The sequence below is a fragment of the Euleptes europaea genome, chromosome 18 (genome assembly GCF_029931775.1).
Source record: "Euleptes europaea isolate rEulEur1 chromosome 18, rEulEur1.hap1, whole genome shotgun sequence".
NCBI classification, from domain to species: Eukaryota; Metazoa; Chordata; class Lepidosauria; order Squamata; family Sphaerodactylidae; genus Euleptes; species Euleptes europaea.
This window is the reverse complement of record NC_079329.1, coordinates 7,305,965-7,323,305: the sequence shown is the minus strand read 5'-3', so window position 1 is coordinate 7,323,305 and position 17,341 is coordinate 7,305,965. Positions and strand designations below refer to the sequence as shown.

At 40.5% G+C, this 17,341-nt stretch overlaps 2 protein-coding genes across 2 annotated transcripts; both read right to left on the bottom strand.

Moving 5' to 3' along the window:
- Positions 1-83: 83 nt before the first annotated feature.
- LOC130490312 (vomeronasal type-2 receptor 26-like) lies at positions 84-6,615 on the bottom strand. Its single transcript, XM_056864141.1, has 6 exons — positions 6,398-6,615; positions 5,494-5,671; positions 4,205-5,065; positions 2,872-3,099; positions 1,598-1,724; positions 84-985 (listed from the first exon to the last, which is right to left on the bottom strand). The coding sequence occupies exons 1-6, from the start codon at positions 6,613-6,615 to the stop codon at positions 84-86; spliced, it is 2,514 nt and encodes an 837-aa protein (XP_056720119.1).
- A 2,516-nt stretch (positions 6,616-9,131) lies between these two features.
- LOC130490311 (vomeronasal type-2 receptor 26-like) lies at positions 9,132-16,392 on the bottom strand. The gene is made up of 6 exons (XM_056864140.1): positions 16,175-16,392; positions 15,169-15,346; positions 13,863-14,720; positions 11,927-12,154; positions 10,595-10,721; positions 9,132-10,042 (listed from the first exon to the last, which is right to left on the bottom strand). The coding sequence occupies exons 1-6, from the start codon at positions 16,390-16,392 to the stop codon at positions 9,132-9,134; spliced, it is 2,520 nt and encodes an 839-aa protein (XP_056720118.1).
- Between the last annotated feature and the right edge of the window lie 949 nt (positions 16,393-17,341).

Below are 17,341 nucleotides of genomic sequence, written 5' to 3'. Positions count from 1 at the left end.
ATGACCCAGAAGTAAGCATACACCCTGTACCTTAAATACCACTGATTACAGTAGGATATACTCTTGGGGTGTAGCCCTAAGATTTAATATTTAATTTTTATTAGATGCCCTCTTCTGTTCAGCTCAGGTCTTAGCAAAATGATGTAACATTTTGGGGAAAAGATGCAGCCCAGTAAGCCAGCACTAGAGGCTAAGATGGAGAAGATCTCCACAGCCACCATGGATTTGCCCTTCGTGCTCAAGTAGGTGGGAACAAAGGACACCCAAACACTGCAAAAGACCAACATGCTGAAGGTGATGAACTTGGCTTCGTTGAAACTGTCGGGTAACTTCCTGGCAAAGAAAGCCACGGTGAAGCTGATGGTGGCCAGGAAGCCTAGAAAGCTCAGGACACAGTAAAACATGGTGGCTGACCCTTCGTTACACTCAATAAGAATTTTATCAGTCATTGAATGCATGTCAAAAGCTGGAAAGGGGGGAGATGTTGCCAACCACACAATACAGATTGTAACTTGTAAAAGGGAACATGAAAGGACAATGGAACTGGACAGTTTTCCCCCTACCCATCTCCTCATTCTGGATCCTGGCTTCGTGGCCATGAAAGCCAGAACCACAATAACAGTTTTGGCTAATACACAAGAAACAGCCACTGAGAAGATGATGCCAAAAGCTGTTTGTCGAAGGAGACAGGTCACTTTCTTAGGTTCACCAATGAACAGCAAAGCAGAAATGAAGGAGAGCAGGAGGGAGGTAAGGAGAGTGTAGGTTAGGTCCCGGTTGTTGGCTTTGACTAAGGGGGTGTCTCGGTGCTTGATGAAGATCCCGAGCACAAAAGCTGTGATGAAAGAGAAGGAAAGAGCAACAGTGGCCAAACTGATCCCCAAAGGTTCTCCATAAGTCAAGAAGCGTATATCTTTTGGCAGGCATAAAGTCTGGTCTTTGTTGGGATACTGTGCTTCAGGACACTGAGAACATTCATTTATGTCTGGGGGAAAAAAGGGATCCTCTTTTGGTACACAGAAATGCTATGCAGAGTTCATTGCAATACAACAAAGAGGCCAAAGAGTGCTGCTCAGTTGAAATCAGAGAGCTATGCTTACTGACTTTACCTTTAATAATACAAGGAAGGATTTAGGCTTGGTGGTGGTGGCCCCAAATCACATGAGATTTTGCTGGATTGTGACAATCAATCAATCAAAAACCTTTAATGGGATATAATATCAGGCCAGTACAAAATTTAGTTCCAGTCTAGGTATCACAAACTAGATTGTTACCTCCATTATTTCTAGATTGGCTGTACTTCTTTTTTGTTTGTTTGTTTTCATTCACCTGAGATACTTTTCTGTAAGCAAGCTTGCATATCTATGCATATTGAATATTCTTTTCCTTTGCATGAATAACCTCTGAATCAAAAACAAATACATTCAACTTTAAGGAGCAGAGGCTTCCATCTTGAGAACACTTTCCTGGAAGCAAGCTACAGTCAATTGGATAAAATGGGACTTGCTTCTAGATCTGTTTTTGAGTGCTCCAAGGGTCAATATGCTTCCTTACATACTGAATTACAACCAATATATGTGATATTTGGATCTCTTACCTTTTTCATTAGAAATCATCCCTGGTGGACACACAAGGCAATCATAGCAGCAAAAAGGCCTCCCCTCCTTCTTTCTCCTTCTATAACCAGCAGGACAATTCTCACTGCAAACAGAAAGAGGCTGCACCTAGCCCAAAAGGAAGATAAATGGATTTGGCATGGTATGATGGCATGGCTACCAGATAACATTTGGAGTACAAAGGATGGTTGACAGCTCTAAAGTACTTTTAACAATGTGATGCAATGGCTGGATTACAAGGAAGTTTTCCTCTTTTCACAGTGTAAGACCATGTTTCTAGTGGTGGGTTTGAAGGACAATTAAGAGATCTTCCGGTTCTGCCATTCTCCTAGCTAACCAATATGTTTTTTGAGTGAGGCAGTTTATGTGATCTGAATTTTGTGCTGGATACCGCTAGTGTCATTGTGCTGAAGGATTTCAATATTTATGGTAACTCTGCCTTGTCTGGCCATGCTCAAGAATCCATGGCCTCCACAGAATCTGGAGGAGTATACCAGGTTGCTACAGTAATGAAAAGGGAAATCTGTTGGATTTCCTCCAGTGTATTTGGCAGCAGGTTGATGATATTGTAAAAAGCTGCAAATTATGCCTTTTCTTGTGGATAGATCATCATCTATTGAATACCTGGGTACAGTAACTTCTACTGTGCTACGTTTGACCCCTTAAGAAATTTATACATTAATGGTAATTGATTTTAATTATTTGTGGTTTCTGCATATTTTATCTTGTTATTCTTGTTGCCATTTTCTGAGCCACCGAATACTTAAAAATATGGGACAAAACAGGGTGTTTTTAAAAAAATTTAAAAATCTCTTGACCAATTACATCTGCCATCTCAAGGCTTTGTCCAGTGTCCCATTCCTTGGAAACATTAAAATAGATGATACGGATTTATCCTGCCCTTTGATGGAAGTTGTCAGATGTTGGTTTGTGAAATTCTACTCATTCATCAGGATACTGCTAGCCATGATAATATTTTTCTCAGGGCCTTCTATATATCTCAATATACTTATTTGTAATCCCCTTCCTTTTCAGTACACACAAAGGATCTTGATGACATAGCAACCAAATACACAATAAATATTTGTTCCAAAGCTTGACCAAACAAAATGTAAAGATAAAATGCTTGCTTGAATGAACCTCACCTAATCAACAGATCCAACAGAGAGATAAATTTATATGTATGAATATTTTACTCATCTTTCAACACTGGAAAAAATTACTTGACATATCCCAGAGCATAAACAAATCTTACCTGATTGAACATAGTAGGCCATACAATGGCATTGTCATGAATGATTAACATTTTGTCTGGGAGAGCCTTTGAGTCTGTCTTTCCAACTTTGACTCTAATAAAGGACTGGTTTGGGAACGTGACCCAGTTGACAATATCAAATTCAGTTACCATTTCCCCGTTTTGATCAAAGGAAATGCTTTCCCCAGCACTGTTGTTGAAGGAAACACTTCTCAGAAAGCAGTGGAGCTAAATGGGGACAAATAGTGAAACACCAATTCATAAGGATAAGTAATGTATGCAATTATGGAATAGGATGATGCATTTTCAAACAAGAGAACTTGTTTTATTGTTTCCCTTAAAGCTATGTTCAGACACACAACTGGGAGACAGAAAATTTAATACATCAACATGCCAAAGTCAAACCAGAAAAGACTAGTGGCAGATGAAAAATGGTCATAGTGCCCCCTATGGTGGTGAAAAGTGCTTTCAAGACATAGCCAACTTATCCCGACCCTGTAAGGGTCAACTCAGCTAAGCTTCCAAGATTTGAAGAGCACTGTCTAGCCCCGGCCAACTAGGTAAGAGCAAGCTCAGTATGCCCCCCACAAAAAGCTAAATGAGCCTTTAAGCTGCTTAATAACAAATATAAAACAGAAGGGATCAGGTATACCACTCCTTTTGGCTAAAGAGAATATGGGCAATCATAGTCAAGAGCCCAGTCATCAATTTCAGGGTCAGGCAATCAAGTGGATTTTGACACTTTCCTCAATGGCTCAACACTGCTTGAACTGTGCTTCAGACTTAGCTATACACAAAAGCTACTATGGCCTGACACCAAATGGATAAGAGCTATATGTACCTATACATTAACCTAGATTTGTTATGAGTGTGGGGGGATGGATTGAGGGAAAAAAGTCATTAAAATTCAGACCCCGACTTGAGTGGGGGAATTTTTACAGTGATTGCTTGTTTTTGGGTAGGATATTACCGTTTCAAGATTCAAATCTGTGTGGTTTTGAAATTTGGATCACTATTTTCAATGGGGAAGGGATATAGTTTGAGGTAACTCTTTATAAAGATATTGCCACCAAATTTGCACTCAACACAGCCCTCCTGATTACAGAGGCTGACATCGTAGTGGGAAGGAATCTGCCAATTTTGGATGGGATGATTTTATGTCTGCGTGATCAGGTCTTTGAGGGATGCTCTTGAACCCATCCTTCCTGGAATTCATCTTGTGGTAAGTCATTCCCATGGCAGTTTGTTAGCCATCATAAGTTCCTAAAGAAACTAATTTTAACTATTTTAATCAATCAACACACTTAACAAATGAGTATGCTTATAATGTCACCTGCCACCACTCTTGATAGAGATGATTCCATTCACCACCATGTCCTGTTGCTGTGGACTTCAATCTGGAGGACTGCATGGTTTGCAAAGCATGGGCCACAGCATAAACACCATTGTAGATGCTGTAGCTGTGGGCAGTTGTGGTAGTTTCAAAAACAGATGCAGGAAGAGCCTCCAACTTCTCCTCTCCTGTACACGTTTCTCCATCTTTCTCATCTACTGTGGAGTCGGAGAATGAACAGAGAAACGCCTGCTGCCAAAAGTCTCTGATGAAGCCATCATCTTTTTCAGAGTGAAGATTTTTCTTCTGAAGAAATTTCCGGAATCCTGAGAGTTCCACTGAGTGAATTGCGAAGGATATGGACCCGTGGATAAAACTGATGTCCCAATCTCTTTGAAAGGGTAGGGAGGTGAAGTCTATCTGAGCTGTCATAATCCAGATTTTACCTGTTGCCTTAATTGGGATATCCTCAAGTTCTGGAAGTTGGAGGAAAAATCTTAATACTATCATGGTGTAAATTTCAGTGCGTACGACCAAAACACTGGCAGTGCTTCCCATGATAACTTTGTATTTTTCAACTCCCTCAGCCACTCCCATAGCAATTTCATTGGAAAATGCTACTGATGGCACTGCGACTATGAAGTCAAAGCAGATGCCATTCTGGGATAACAGAGGAACCAGGTCCTGTACAAAGCGTTCTCCAGTCTCATCACTCAGAGTTATCACTCCGATCCATGTCCACTCGAAATACAGCAGCATGTGGATAATCCCCATATTTTGATGTGCCTGGTTTGGGAACATCTGGTGGAAGAAGACAGATTGTATGTTGTTGTCTGTCTTTGGTGCAGAGCCATATGAAATCTAGAGAAAGGTTCATGGGGAAAAGATTTCAAAAGTAGAATGAGTATTTATGAGGTTTCCATATCACATTTCTTAATGTATAATTTGACCTGTCAACTAAACTCACTGTTTACATTTATGTAGCCCAAGATGAGGTACAGAGGCTCTACAATCTTATATTACTCATACACACAGAAAAGGATTAATTAGGAATCATTTCATTTCATAAGTATACAGGAATGCAATCAATTTTTTTCCATGTACAACCTTTCACCTTTAAGCTGCATGTGATCTCTGGCTGTTCTTGTCTGCAAACCATATCTAAACAACCAAAAATGTTGGTTCTTGTAGGTTATTCAACAATATTTTAAACCAAAATTCGACAATATTTTTAACCAAAAAAGAGTTAAGGGCTAATTCATGTTTCATTCTCCTTGGATACACCTTACTTGTGGGATCTTGTAGAAGCTCAGAATGGCTGCCGCATAGAGGCAGATTTCAGAATTTGGTCCTGTGATGATTGCGACTGGATGATTCTGGGCACCAGACCTATAGTTGGGGATGAATCTGCCCTGTGTGGAGAGAAGTTCCATTGAGGCATGATAGGTCCTAATTGGATTGAAATGGCTGTTGTAGATGTCAAAGCCCAGAGTGATGTTGGGTAAGATTTGGGGGTTTTCATTGATCTCTTTTACAGCAAAGTCAATGGCCAGGATGTGCTGGTAGTTGTGAGTCAGGAATCTGCAATGAAAGAAGATGACTTCAAGCTGAAAATGAAGGTATCTTTTCTCTGATTCCAGCCCAGCATAATTGCTACCAATAACTAGCTATAACTAAGACACCCTAAATATGTCACCTTCAGAAGATGAAGAGATATATTTGAGAAAATACACCTTGTAATATCTTTCTGCTCTGGCAAGATAAAGACCATCCTTTCCCCAAGGAAAGAAGACATAAAAGTTATTGAAATAATTAAATCCCTTTCCAGGGACCATCAGAAAGGAAGGAAAGAGACTCCTACACATTCAGAGCAGTCAGATTAGATTATTTCCCAAACTACATATCTGTTCCCTAAGAAGTAGATTGGAATGCTGAGTATCTCTTGGCACAATCAAGGATGACAGACCAGACATCATTCTGCTGAACAAATCTTGAAAAGTGGCTAGTGTAATAGACAAAACTGTAAAATAACACTGAAAAGTATGAAGGAAGAAGTGAACACATACTGACAGCACCTTGGCGTGGAAATCAAGAATGAAAAGAGAGAAGAAAACACAGTAACAACCATTCCCAGCTCATGCAATCTCACTCAAACCTATGTGCGGGATAGGGTGAAAAAGTGCATTTTCTTACGAGAGGTCATCGAATAGTTCCTCAGAGGGAGGTTTTTCAAATGTCATTGGATTGATAGCCACGTAGATTTGGGACATAATACCAGCAATGTGGAGGTCCCCTGATTTATAGTATTTGTGAAGGATAGGAAGAGGATCTCTGATGCGGCATTTAAAAAGAGGGACCTTACACATTGCCAGAGGCACTAGCACTAATTCCACCACCACAAACACCACCATCTTGAGTGAAACATTTCCATCAGGACACCAGTTCAGCCACTCAGACAAAGTTTTCAAGTGTCTCTGAGTATCCTGATTTGAATGATGAGGCATTTTCATGATAAACATGTATTTCTTAGTGTCAGGGCTCAGACTGAGGGATCTATCTCTGTTCCCCGCCCCTTCTCTCAACAACTCCGGAAATATTAATAGCATCCTTCAGTTGTGGATAACAGTATTGCTCGTGGCTGCTGGCTCTCTCTAGGAATGGGAATAGAGGTAGAAGTAATTGTGGTTAATTTGATAATTGCAGGGATGATATAATCAACTCCAACCTATTGCAGAAAAAAAAAGCATTCTGATGTCATTTCTCCCATATGGATTGGTTTGGATTAATATTATATTGTTTCCTTGTATAATACCATCAAAATGGTTGGGAATTTACTAAGTACAAAGCCTTGGCTGTTATAGAGCAGTATATAAATCCAATAAATAAATAAATACAAGGAAGCAGCTCCCTGCCCAGGTGAACTTTCAATGGACAGTATCATAGTCAAATGCACTGAGCGAGTGATCCCTGTAGCGTTGCTAGACTGCCATTGTGGCAGGAGATCTCCTGTTCCTTGCTCTGAGTTGCAGCAAAATGAAAATAAAATAAAAATGGCTGCTAAGCCTATGGTGCGATGGCACTTCTTGGGAGGTATTACTGCTATGCTGGTCTTTGACTGTAATAAGGTACAAGTACTTCTTGGGAGAACCCAGAGGTGACATCACACCTCTCGAGGAAACCCTGGAAACAAGAGTAAATCCGTAGGGTTTCTGGTGATTCCTACAGAGAACTGGTATCACTTCCGAGTTTCCCCACAGAAGCAAGGCCAGTCCTCTCTTGGAATTGTCAAAAACTCAATTGCTTTGCCATAGTGTTTCCGGAAGTAACATTATTCCATGCACCCCCTTGTCCTTGGCCCCCCAGATATTTGGAATATGGTAGCAAACACACAACTTTTAAGTAAGGGGTGGCTAGGTAAGTTGTGGAGCAAAAAGTATCCATTGTACATTTGGAAACGTTGAGCTCAAAGGAAATAACTTTGCAATCAGTTTGGGACTGACAAAAGCAATTATTTCCATGATGTCTAATCATTTGTTATACAACAATTGATACAATCCAAACTACTGCCAACCCCCCTACAAACTGAATGGGGTTGGTATGCCATTTATAAGGTTGGAAGTGACTTGACATCAAGGAGGATTTGTACAATAGGCCTAATTCAGTGTAGAGTTTAGGATCCACAGCAGGGTTGGGTGAAAGTTGCAGTATCTTGGTTCCAATTGGAGTGTTGGAATTTTAAATTAGGCTTAGACACAGGCTCGTTAAGATGAGAAGGGAAAGCCCAATTATGGTTGTCCTAGGTGGGGTAAATGGAGCCATCAGGATAGCTTAGGTGGGGTGATAGAGTTACTTGAGCGTTGGACTAGCTCGAGTTGGGATGGTGGAACAAAGGTTGAGCAGTAGTTTTATGACCTTCCCTGGGACAGAGATTTAGTAATGGGAGAAGTTTAGATTTTGAAGTTTTGATGCTTCACGTTATTGACCAGCAAACTGAAGACAATTACTGATGACAACGGGTCTGAGGGAGCTCTGTGGGCTTAAGTGAAATGGCCTTTAATCAAAGTGAAATGGCCTTTAATCAATAAGAAGGCTCGAGGAAAGCAAGGTATTCATTGCACATTTGGAAATGCAGAGTTCAAAGTAAACCACTTTGCAATCAGTTTGGGACTGTCAAAGATATTTATTACCTCGGGGTCCAGTAATTTATTACGCAACCGCTCATGCAATCTGCACATCTGGTGACATTACAATCAATCTGAAACCAGAAAACACTTGATATTACAGGCATCAACAAAGAGTAAACCCAGCATTCAAAAGTTAGCTAAAATTTGCAGAATGACCAAGCTCCAACTTTTGGGGAATGTAAGAACATAGGTACACAAGAAGAGCCATGCCGGATCAGATGAAAGACTGGGGGTGTGCACTATTTCCCCCCCCCAGAATTTTTAGGGTTTGGGTTTAACAGACCCAAAAAATGTTGAAAAGCCAAAATAATAATAATAAAAAACAACTAAAAGCCAAATCCTTATGCTGGTATGGGGAGTTTTTCTGGCTTTTTCTAGAAATATCAAACATTTTCAAGTCTATTAAACCTGAACCTGAAAAATTCCCCAAAAAATGTTTTGCACGCCCTATGAAAGACTCATCAACTTCTGCATTCTGTTCACACTGTGGCCAACCACCTGCCTCTAGGAAGCCCACAAGCAGGCTGACTGCAGCCCATGCTCCGTTTTGTGGACCTTGAACGCATACTGAAAAGACAATAGACATGTTTTTGCAAGCCCAGCTGTGAATACCACACTTCAGTCTTAGGCTAAGTAGAGCTTCCACTAAGTACAAAATGTAATCAGGAAACAAATGCTACAGAAAAAAACAGAGACACTGTACCCTAAACACAACTGAGTATGATAGAATATATCATTGGGATCTAGCCATAACATTTCTTAGTTTTTATTAGCTGTCCTCTTCTGTTCAGCTCAGGTCTTAGTACAATGATGTAGCATTTTGGAGAAAAGATACAGCCCAGTAATCCAGCACTGGAGGCTAAGATGGAGAAGATCTCCACAGCCACCATAGATTTCCCCTTGGTGCTCAAGTAGGTGGGAACAAAGGACACCCAAACACTGCAAAAGACCAACATGCTGAAGGTGATGAACTTGGCTTCGTTGAAACTGTCGGGTAACTTCCTGGCAAAGAAAGCCACGGTGAAGCTGATGGTGGCCAGGAAGCCCAGGAAACTCAGGACACAGTAAAACATGGTGACTGACCCTTCGTTACACTCAATAAGAATTTTATCAGTCATTGAGTTCATGTCCAAAGCTGGGAAGGGTGGAGATGTGGCCAACCACACAGTACACATGATAGCTTGTAAAAGGGAACATGAAAGGACAATGGAACTGGACAGCTTTCCCCCTACAAATCTCCTCATTCTGGATCCTGGCTTCATGGCCATGAAAGCCAGAACCACAACCACAGTTTTGGCCAATACACAAGAAACAGCCACTGAGAAGATGATGCCAAAAGCTGTTTGTCGAAGGAGACAGGTCACTTTCTCAGGCTGGCCAATGAACAGCAAAGCACCAAGGAAGGAGAGGAGGAGGGAGATGAGGAGAGTGTAGGTCAGATTCTGGTTGTTGGCTTTAACTATGGGAGTGTCCCGGTGTTTGATGAAGATCCTGAGCACCAAAGCTGTGATGAAAGACAAGGAAAAAGCAACAGTGGCCAAACTGATCCCCAAAGGTTCTCCATAAGACAAGAAACTTATATCTTTTGGCAGGCATAAGGTCTGGTCTTTGTTGGGATAGTATCCTTCAGGACACTGAGAACATTCATTCATGTCTGGAAAAGAAAGGATCCTTTTTGGTACACAGAAATCCTATGTACAGTTTATTGAAATACAGTGAAGAAGCCAAAGGGTGCTGCTCAGTTGAAATCAGAGAGCTTTGCTTACTGACTTTACCTTTAATAATACAAGGACACATTTAGGCTCAGAGGTGCCCCTAAAACACACAAGATTTTCATGGATTGTGCTAAAAAAATTTTTTGTTCCACTCCAGGTATCACAAACCAGATTGTTGCCTCCAGTATTTCTAGATATTCAGTACTTATTTCTTTCTTTTTTTTCGTTTTCATTCAACTGAGATACTGTTTAGTAAGCACACTTACATATCTGTGCATATTGAATATTCTTTTCCTTTGCATGAATAAGCTCTTTGCATTCAACTTTAAGGATCTAAGGCTTCCATCTTAACAACACTTTCCTGGAAGAAAGCTAAGTTGAATAAAATAGGACTTTCTTCCAGATAGACCTATTTTGGATTGCTCCAGGGGTCAATATGCATGCTTACATACTGAATTACAACCAATATATGCGATATTTGAATCTGTTACCTTTTTCATTTGAAATCTTCCCTTGTGGACATGCAAAGCAATCATAACAGCAAAAAGGCTTCCCCTCCTTCTTTCTCTTGCTATAACCAGCAGGGCAATTCTCATTGCAAACCGAAAGAGGCTGCACCTAGGCCAAATGGAAGATAAATAGATTTGGCATGGCATGATGGCATGGCTTCTAGATAACATTTGGAGTACAATGATGGTTGACAGTTGTACAGTACTTCTAGCAATGTGATGTGATGGGTGGATTCTGTGGAAGTTTTTCCTCTTTTCACACTGCAAGACCATGCTCGTCTTTGATAGTATGTTTCTAGAGGTGAATTTGAAGGACAGTTAAGGGATCTTCAAATTCTACCATTCTCCTAGCTAATCAATATGCTCTCTGGGTGAGGCAGTTTACATGATCTGAATTTTGTGTGGCTGTGCTCAGAAATTCATGGCCTCCACAGCATCTAGAGGACTGACCCAGGTTTGCACTAAGCCACACAAAAGAAAAGGGACATCTGTGGGTGGCAGACTGATGATCTTGTACAAAGCTGCAAATTATACCTTTACTTGCGGATAGATTATCACCTACTGAACACCTGGGTGCAGTTACTTGTACTGTGTTGCACAGATGCTTGATCTTTAATTCAGCATTTGGCTCAGAAGGCTCATCAGCTGCATTCCAAGTAGGGTCAGCTACCAATGGAACGGCCAACTGCTCCAGTTCTGCATCTGAGGCCTTGGACTCAGCCACCGTGGGGGGGGGGCATGACAATTAGTGGTTATAATTTTAATTTGATTATTTGTGGTTTCTGTATATTTTATCTTATTGTGGATATTTTCTAAGCCACTGTGAATACTTAGAAATGTGGGACAAAACAGGGTGTTTTTAAAACAAAAAACCCCCTCTCTTGACCAATTATGTGTGCTGTCTAAAGTCTTTTTTCCAGCGTCCTATTGCATGGGAACATTCAAACAGATGATACCATATTATGCTGCCCTTTGATGGAAGTTGTCAGGTGCTGGCTGGTGAAACTGTGCTCCTTCATCAGGATACTGCTAGCCTTGCTAATATTTTTTTCTCTGCTCCTTCTAGATACCAAATATACTAATTGGTAATCTCTTTCCTCTTGAAGACACACAAAGAATTTTGATTACATAACAACCAAATACACAATAATAAGCTTTACCAAACAAAATGTAAAGATAAAAGGATTGCTTCAATCACCCTCACATAATCAACAGAAGGAACAAAGGGATCCATTTCTACGTATGAATATTTTACTGTTCTTTCAACACTGGAGAAACTTACTCGACATCTCTCAGAGCATAAACAAATCCTACCTGATTGAACATAGTAGGCCATACAATGGTGTTGTCATGAATGATTATCATTTTGTCTGGGGGAGCCAATGAGTCTATCTTTCCAACTTTGACTCTAAGAAAGGACTGGTTTGGGAAAGTGACCCAGTTGACAATATCAAATTCGGTCACTAATTCCCCCTTTTGGTCAAAGGAAATGCTTTCCCCAGCACTGTTGTTGAAGGAAACACTTCTCAGGAAGTGGTGGAGCTAAATGGGACAAATTCATAAGGATTAGTAACATATGAAAATATGGAATAGGATGATACATTTTCAAACAAGAGAACTTGTGTTATTGTTCCCCTGAAAGCTATGATCAGATGCACAGCTGAGAGACGCAGAAAATTTAATACATCAACATGCCAAATTCAAACCAGGTACAAACCAGAAAATATTAATGGCAGCCTAAAAGTGGTCATGTTGGAGCCCAATATGGTGGTAAAAAGTGCTGTCAAGTCACAGCCCACTCATGGTGACCCTGTACCGTTTGAAGGCAAGAGACGAACAGAAGTGGTTTGTCATTGGCTGCCTCTGTGTAGCATCACTTAACTTCCTTAGTTGTCTCCCATTCAATTCCCATGAAAGGACAACTTAGTGAAGCTTCCAAAATATGATGAGGTCTGGCTAGCCTTGGCCAACCAGGTCAGAGCAAGCTCTTTATGCCCCCCCAATACAGTGGTAAAGCTAAATTATCCTGTAAGCTGCTTTGAACCAACACAGTTGGCAAGAAAGGAGAGTTAAAACTATTTATTTATCTATCTATCTATCTATTTATTTATTTTTGGATTGTATATTACCATTTCAAGATTCAAATCCGTGTGGTTTTGAATTTCAGATCATTATTTTAAATGGGGAAGGGATATAGGTTTGGGGCAACTCTTTAAAAAGATAATGCCACCATCGACTGCTTGATGGTATGCCAACAAAGTTACTGAAATTTGATAATGCCACCAAATTTGCACTCAACACAGTCCTGAGCCCAGATATGATGCTCTAGGATTGGAAGGACAGCCCTCAGAGTGGAAGTCAAAGTATTTATTACGGTCCACGACCAGCAAAGAGCCCATGCAAATCAACTGACTTTCCTGGCTCCCATTATATTGAAATGGCTTTCAGGCCTGAAGGATTTTTGGGGAGGCTGGATTGACTGTTTTTCACCAAAATGTCCCCAAAACTGCAGTACAGTGGGTGCTGTCTGCCCTGTAAAAGGATCCCCATGTTTCAAGCAAATTAGACCAAGTCTTAAATTTCTGTTGATCTCTGAACAAGGTGACCACATGTCCCTATTTTTCCAGCACTCCCCCTCCCCAAGCAGCAAATGAGGGAGAACATCAGCTCTAGTCTGCAATTTGTCTTCAAAGGTGATTGGCTAGGGACACTCTGTGCTCTTCCCTTTCAAGGATCTGATTGGAAGGGAGAAATGCCATTGCCCATGAAATCAGTAGACTCAGAGGGAAAGCAGAGGGATGCTCCTTCCCTGGTAAATCCAAAACAAAAACAAACAGAAAACCACAGATTGTTTCCGGGGGGGGGTGTTCGCTATACTAATAACCCTGGATTTGTACTACTTGCTCTGGAAAATCACTGTATTGACACAAGCTAACCATTTCTGTGTATATATTTGGCTTCTCAGTTTTGTTAGGCACACCCCTAGTTTTGAGTGTTTGACAAATCAATTGCAGCATCTTGAAACAGCAAATACAGTTGGCATCAAACCTAAGGCTTTCTGATGGTTCTGTTCTTTCTTCTTATGTCTGAGTGAACAAGTAAAGTCTTTGAGGGATGCTCTTGAACCCATCCTTGTAGAACTCATTTTTTGGTAAGTTTGTTAGCCATCATCAGTTCCCAGAGAAAAATCAAGGAGCACCTATTTTAATCAGTCAACACACTTAACAAATGAGTATGCTGAGAATATCACCTGCCACCACTCTTGATCTGGATGATTCCATCGGCCACCATGTCCTGTTGCTGTCGATTTCAATCTGGAGGACTGCATGGCCTGCAAAGCATGTGCCACAGCATAAACACCATTATAGATGCTGTAGCTGTTGGCAGTGGTTGATGTTTCAAAAACAGATGAAGGAAGAGCCTCCAGCTTCTCCTCTCCAGTGCACACTTCTCCATTCTTCTCGTCAGTAGAGCCGGAGAATGAACAGAGAAACACCTGCTGCCAGAAGTCCCTGATGAAGCCATCTTCTTTTTCAGAGTTAAGTTGTTTCTCCTGAAGAAATTTCTGGAAATCTGAGAGTTCCACTGAGTGACTTGCCAAAGATATGGCCCCGTGGATAAAACTGATGTCCCAAGCTCTTTGAAAGGATAGGGAGGTGAAGTCCATCTGAGCTGACATAATCCAGATTTTAGCTGTTTCCTTAATTGGTATATCCTCAATTTCTGGCAGATGGAGGAAAAATCTTAAAACTGTCATGGTCTCAATTTCACCATTGAGGACCAAAACATTGGCAGTGCTTCCCATGATAACTTTGTACATTTTAGCCCCCTCAGCCATTTGTTGTAAAAGTTCATTGGAAAATGTTATTGCTGGCATCATTTCTATGAAGTCAAAGCAGATGCCATTCTGGGATAGCAGAGGAACCATGTCCTGTAAAAAGCTTTCTCCAGTCTCATCTCTCAGAGAAATCACCCCAATCCATGTCCACCTGAAATGCAGCAGCATGTGGATAATCCCCATAATTTGATGGGCCTGATTTGGGAATGTATGGTGAAAGAAAACTGATTGTGTTTTGCTGTCCATCTTTGGTGCAGAGCCATAGGAGATCTATAAAAAGAGTAGAGGGAAAGACATTTCAAAACTAAAATTAGAGACTGTTTAGTTTCCACATCATAATACAGAATGAATAACTTGGCTTGTCAACTAACAAGACTGTTTGCAGTAATTTGTCCCAAGACGAGGTACAGAGGCTCTATGTTTTATATCATTGATACAGAACAAAAAGGATTGATGATGTATCATTCCATTCCATAAGTACCATGGTATGTAATGAATTTCTTTCCCTTGAAGCTGCCCATATAGTATACCTAACAAAGAATCATTTCATTTCATAATTACCGAGGAATGCAATGAATTATTTTCCATGCACAACCTTTCACCTTTAAGCTGCATGTGAGCTCTACCTATCCTTACAGAGATGCCAGGACTTGTCTGCAAACCATATCTATATGACCAAAAAAGTGTTAAGGGTTAATTTATGTTTCATTCTCCTTACCTGTGGGATCTTATAGAAATACAGAATGGGAGCCGCATAGAGACAGACATGCCAGTTTGGTCCTATGATGACTGAGACTGGATGGTTCTGAGCATGGGACTTGTAGTTGGGGATGAATCTGCCATGTGTGGAGAGAAGTTCCATTGAGGCAAGGTAGGTCCTTCTTGGATCGAAATAGCTGTTGTAGATGTCAAAGCCCAGAGTGATGTTGGGTGAGATTTGGGGGTTTTCATTGATCTCCTTTATAGCAAAGTCCATGGCCAGGATGTGCTGGTAGTTGTGAGTCAGGAATCTGCAATGAAAGCAGATGACTTCAAGCTGACAGCATCCAACCTAGCATAATCGCCACCAATTACTAACTAAGACACCAGAAAGATGACACCTGCAGAACACGAAGAGATATATTTGAGAAAGTCAACCTTGTGATACCTTACTGCTCTAACAAGATGAAGAATATCCTTTCCCCAAGGAAAGAAGGCATAAAATTTCTCAAAATAATAGATAAATCCCTTGCCAGGAACCATCAGAATGAAAAAAAAAACAGATAGGAAAGAGACACATGCACATTCAGAGCAGCCATTTTAAAATATTTCCCAACTACATATGCGACCCCCCTTTTGGACACACACCTTAACGTGGTGAGGGGGTTTGTGTGTACCAGTGAGACTGGGAGCAATATCATAAGGGTTCTAGACTCTGTCAAGAGACTAAACTCCTAACAGAGTCACTCAAGGTAGAATGGTCACAGCTGAGACACCAGACAAAGATGTGTCCACCCACTTCAGGGATCAATGCCCACATCTGCAGAAGAAAACAGCAATTCCAACAGTGATGGGGGCAGACGAATCCTTGAAGGATAGCTGCTGGGCAGCAACAGTAGTGAAAGGTGACACGGGCGGAGGATAAATACCTTCCCAGGAAACATCAGAATGCAAATGGAAATCAAGAATGAAAAGAGAGAAGAAAACACAGCGCCACAGCAGGGTGAAAAAGTGGATTTTCTTACAAAAGGTCATCGAACAGTTCCTCAGAGGGAGGATTTTCAAATGTTATTGGATTGATAGCCACATAGATTTGGGACATAATGCCAGCAATGAGGAGGTCCCCTGATTTATAGTATTTGTGAAGTATAGGAAGAGGATCTCTGATGGGGCATTTAAAAAGAGGAACCTTACACATTGCCAGAGGCACTAGCACTAACTCCACCACTACAAACACCACCATCTTGGGTGAAAACCTTCCTTCTGGAGACCAGTTCAGCTGCTCAGACAATGTCTTCAAGTAACCCCAAGTCTCCTGACTTGAATGATCAGGCATTTTGATGGTTAGCTTGTATTGCGAAGTGCCGGGGCTCGGACTGATGAATTTTTCTCTGTCCCCCACCCTGCTCTGAATGAGTCAGGGAATATTAATAGCATCCTTCAGTTGTGGATAACAGTTTTGCTAGTGGCTGCTGGCTGTCTCTAGGAAATGGGAACAGATGTGGAAGCAATTGTGTCTAATTTGATAATTGCAGGGGTGATAATAATCAACTCCAACCTATTGCAGGGAAAAAAGCATTCTGATGTAATTTCCCTCATATGGATTTGTTTGAGTTAATATTATATTGTTTTCTTGTACAAAGCCATCCAAATGCTTGGGAATTTTCTTTTCTTTTTAAATTAAAAGTAAATTTTATTACATGCATAAAGTTCAATCAAAGTTACATACCATTGCAGATAAAAGTAATAATAATAACAAAGAACAAAATAAAGACAAGGAAATAAAAATCTAGCTACACATATTAAAATCAGCAAATACATTACTCGTCTTCCTCTCTGCATTCTAGATTATTAAAAGTTTTTCCATTCTGTAGATTGTTGGGATCCAGACAGTATTCATATCTTCCAAATCTTTATCATTTTTATAATACATAAGCTTAATACATAGGTTTGTTTAACCTGATCTATCCAATTATTTAGCTCTGTGATTTTAATTCCTTTCCAATATCTTGCAAAGTTAATTCTAGCTGTTGTTATCATTTGAAGGAATATGTCTCAAAGATCTTTTTGTATATCTGGTATATAGTTTAATAAGATTGTTTCAGGATTTGCTGGAATATTTATTTCGAGATTGTTAGATATAATTTGGATCACTTTTTTCTAATATGCCTTAGCTCTTCTACAATTCCACC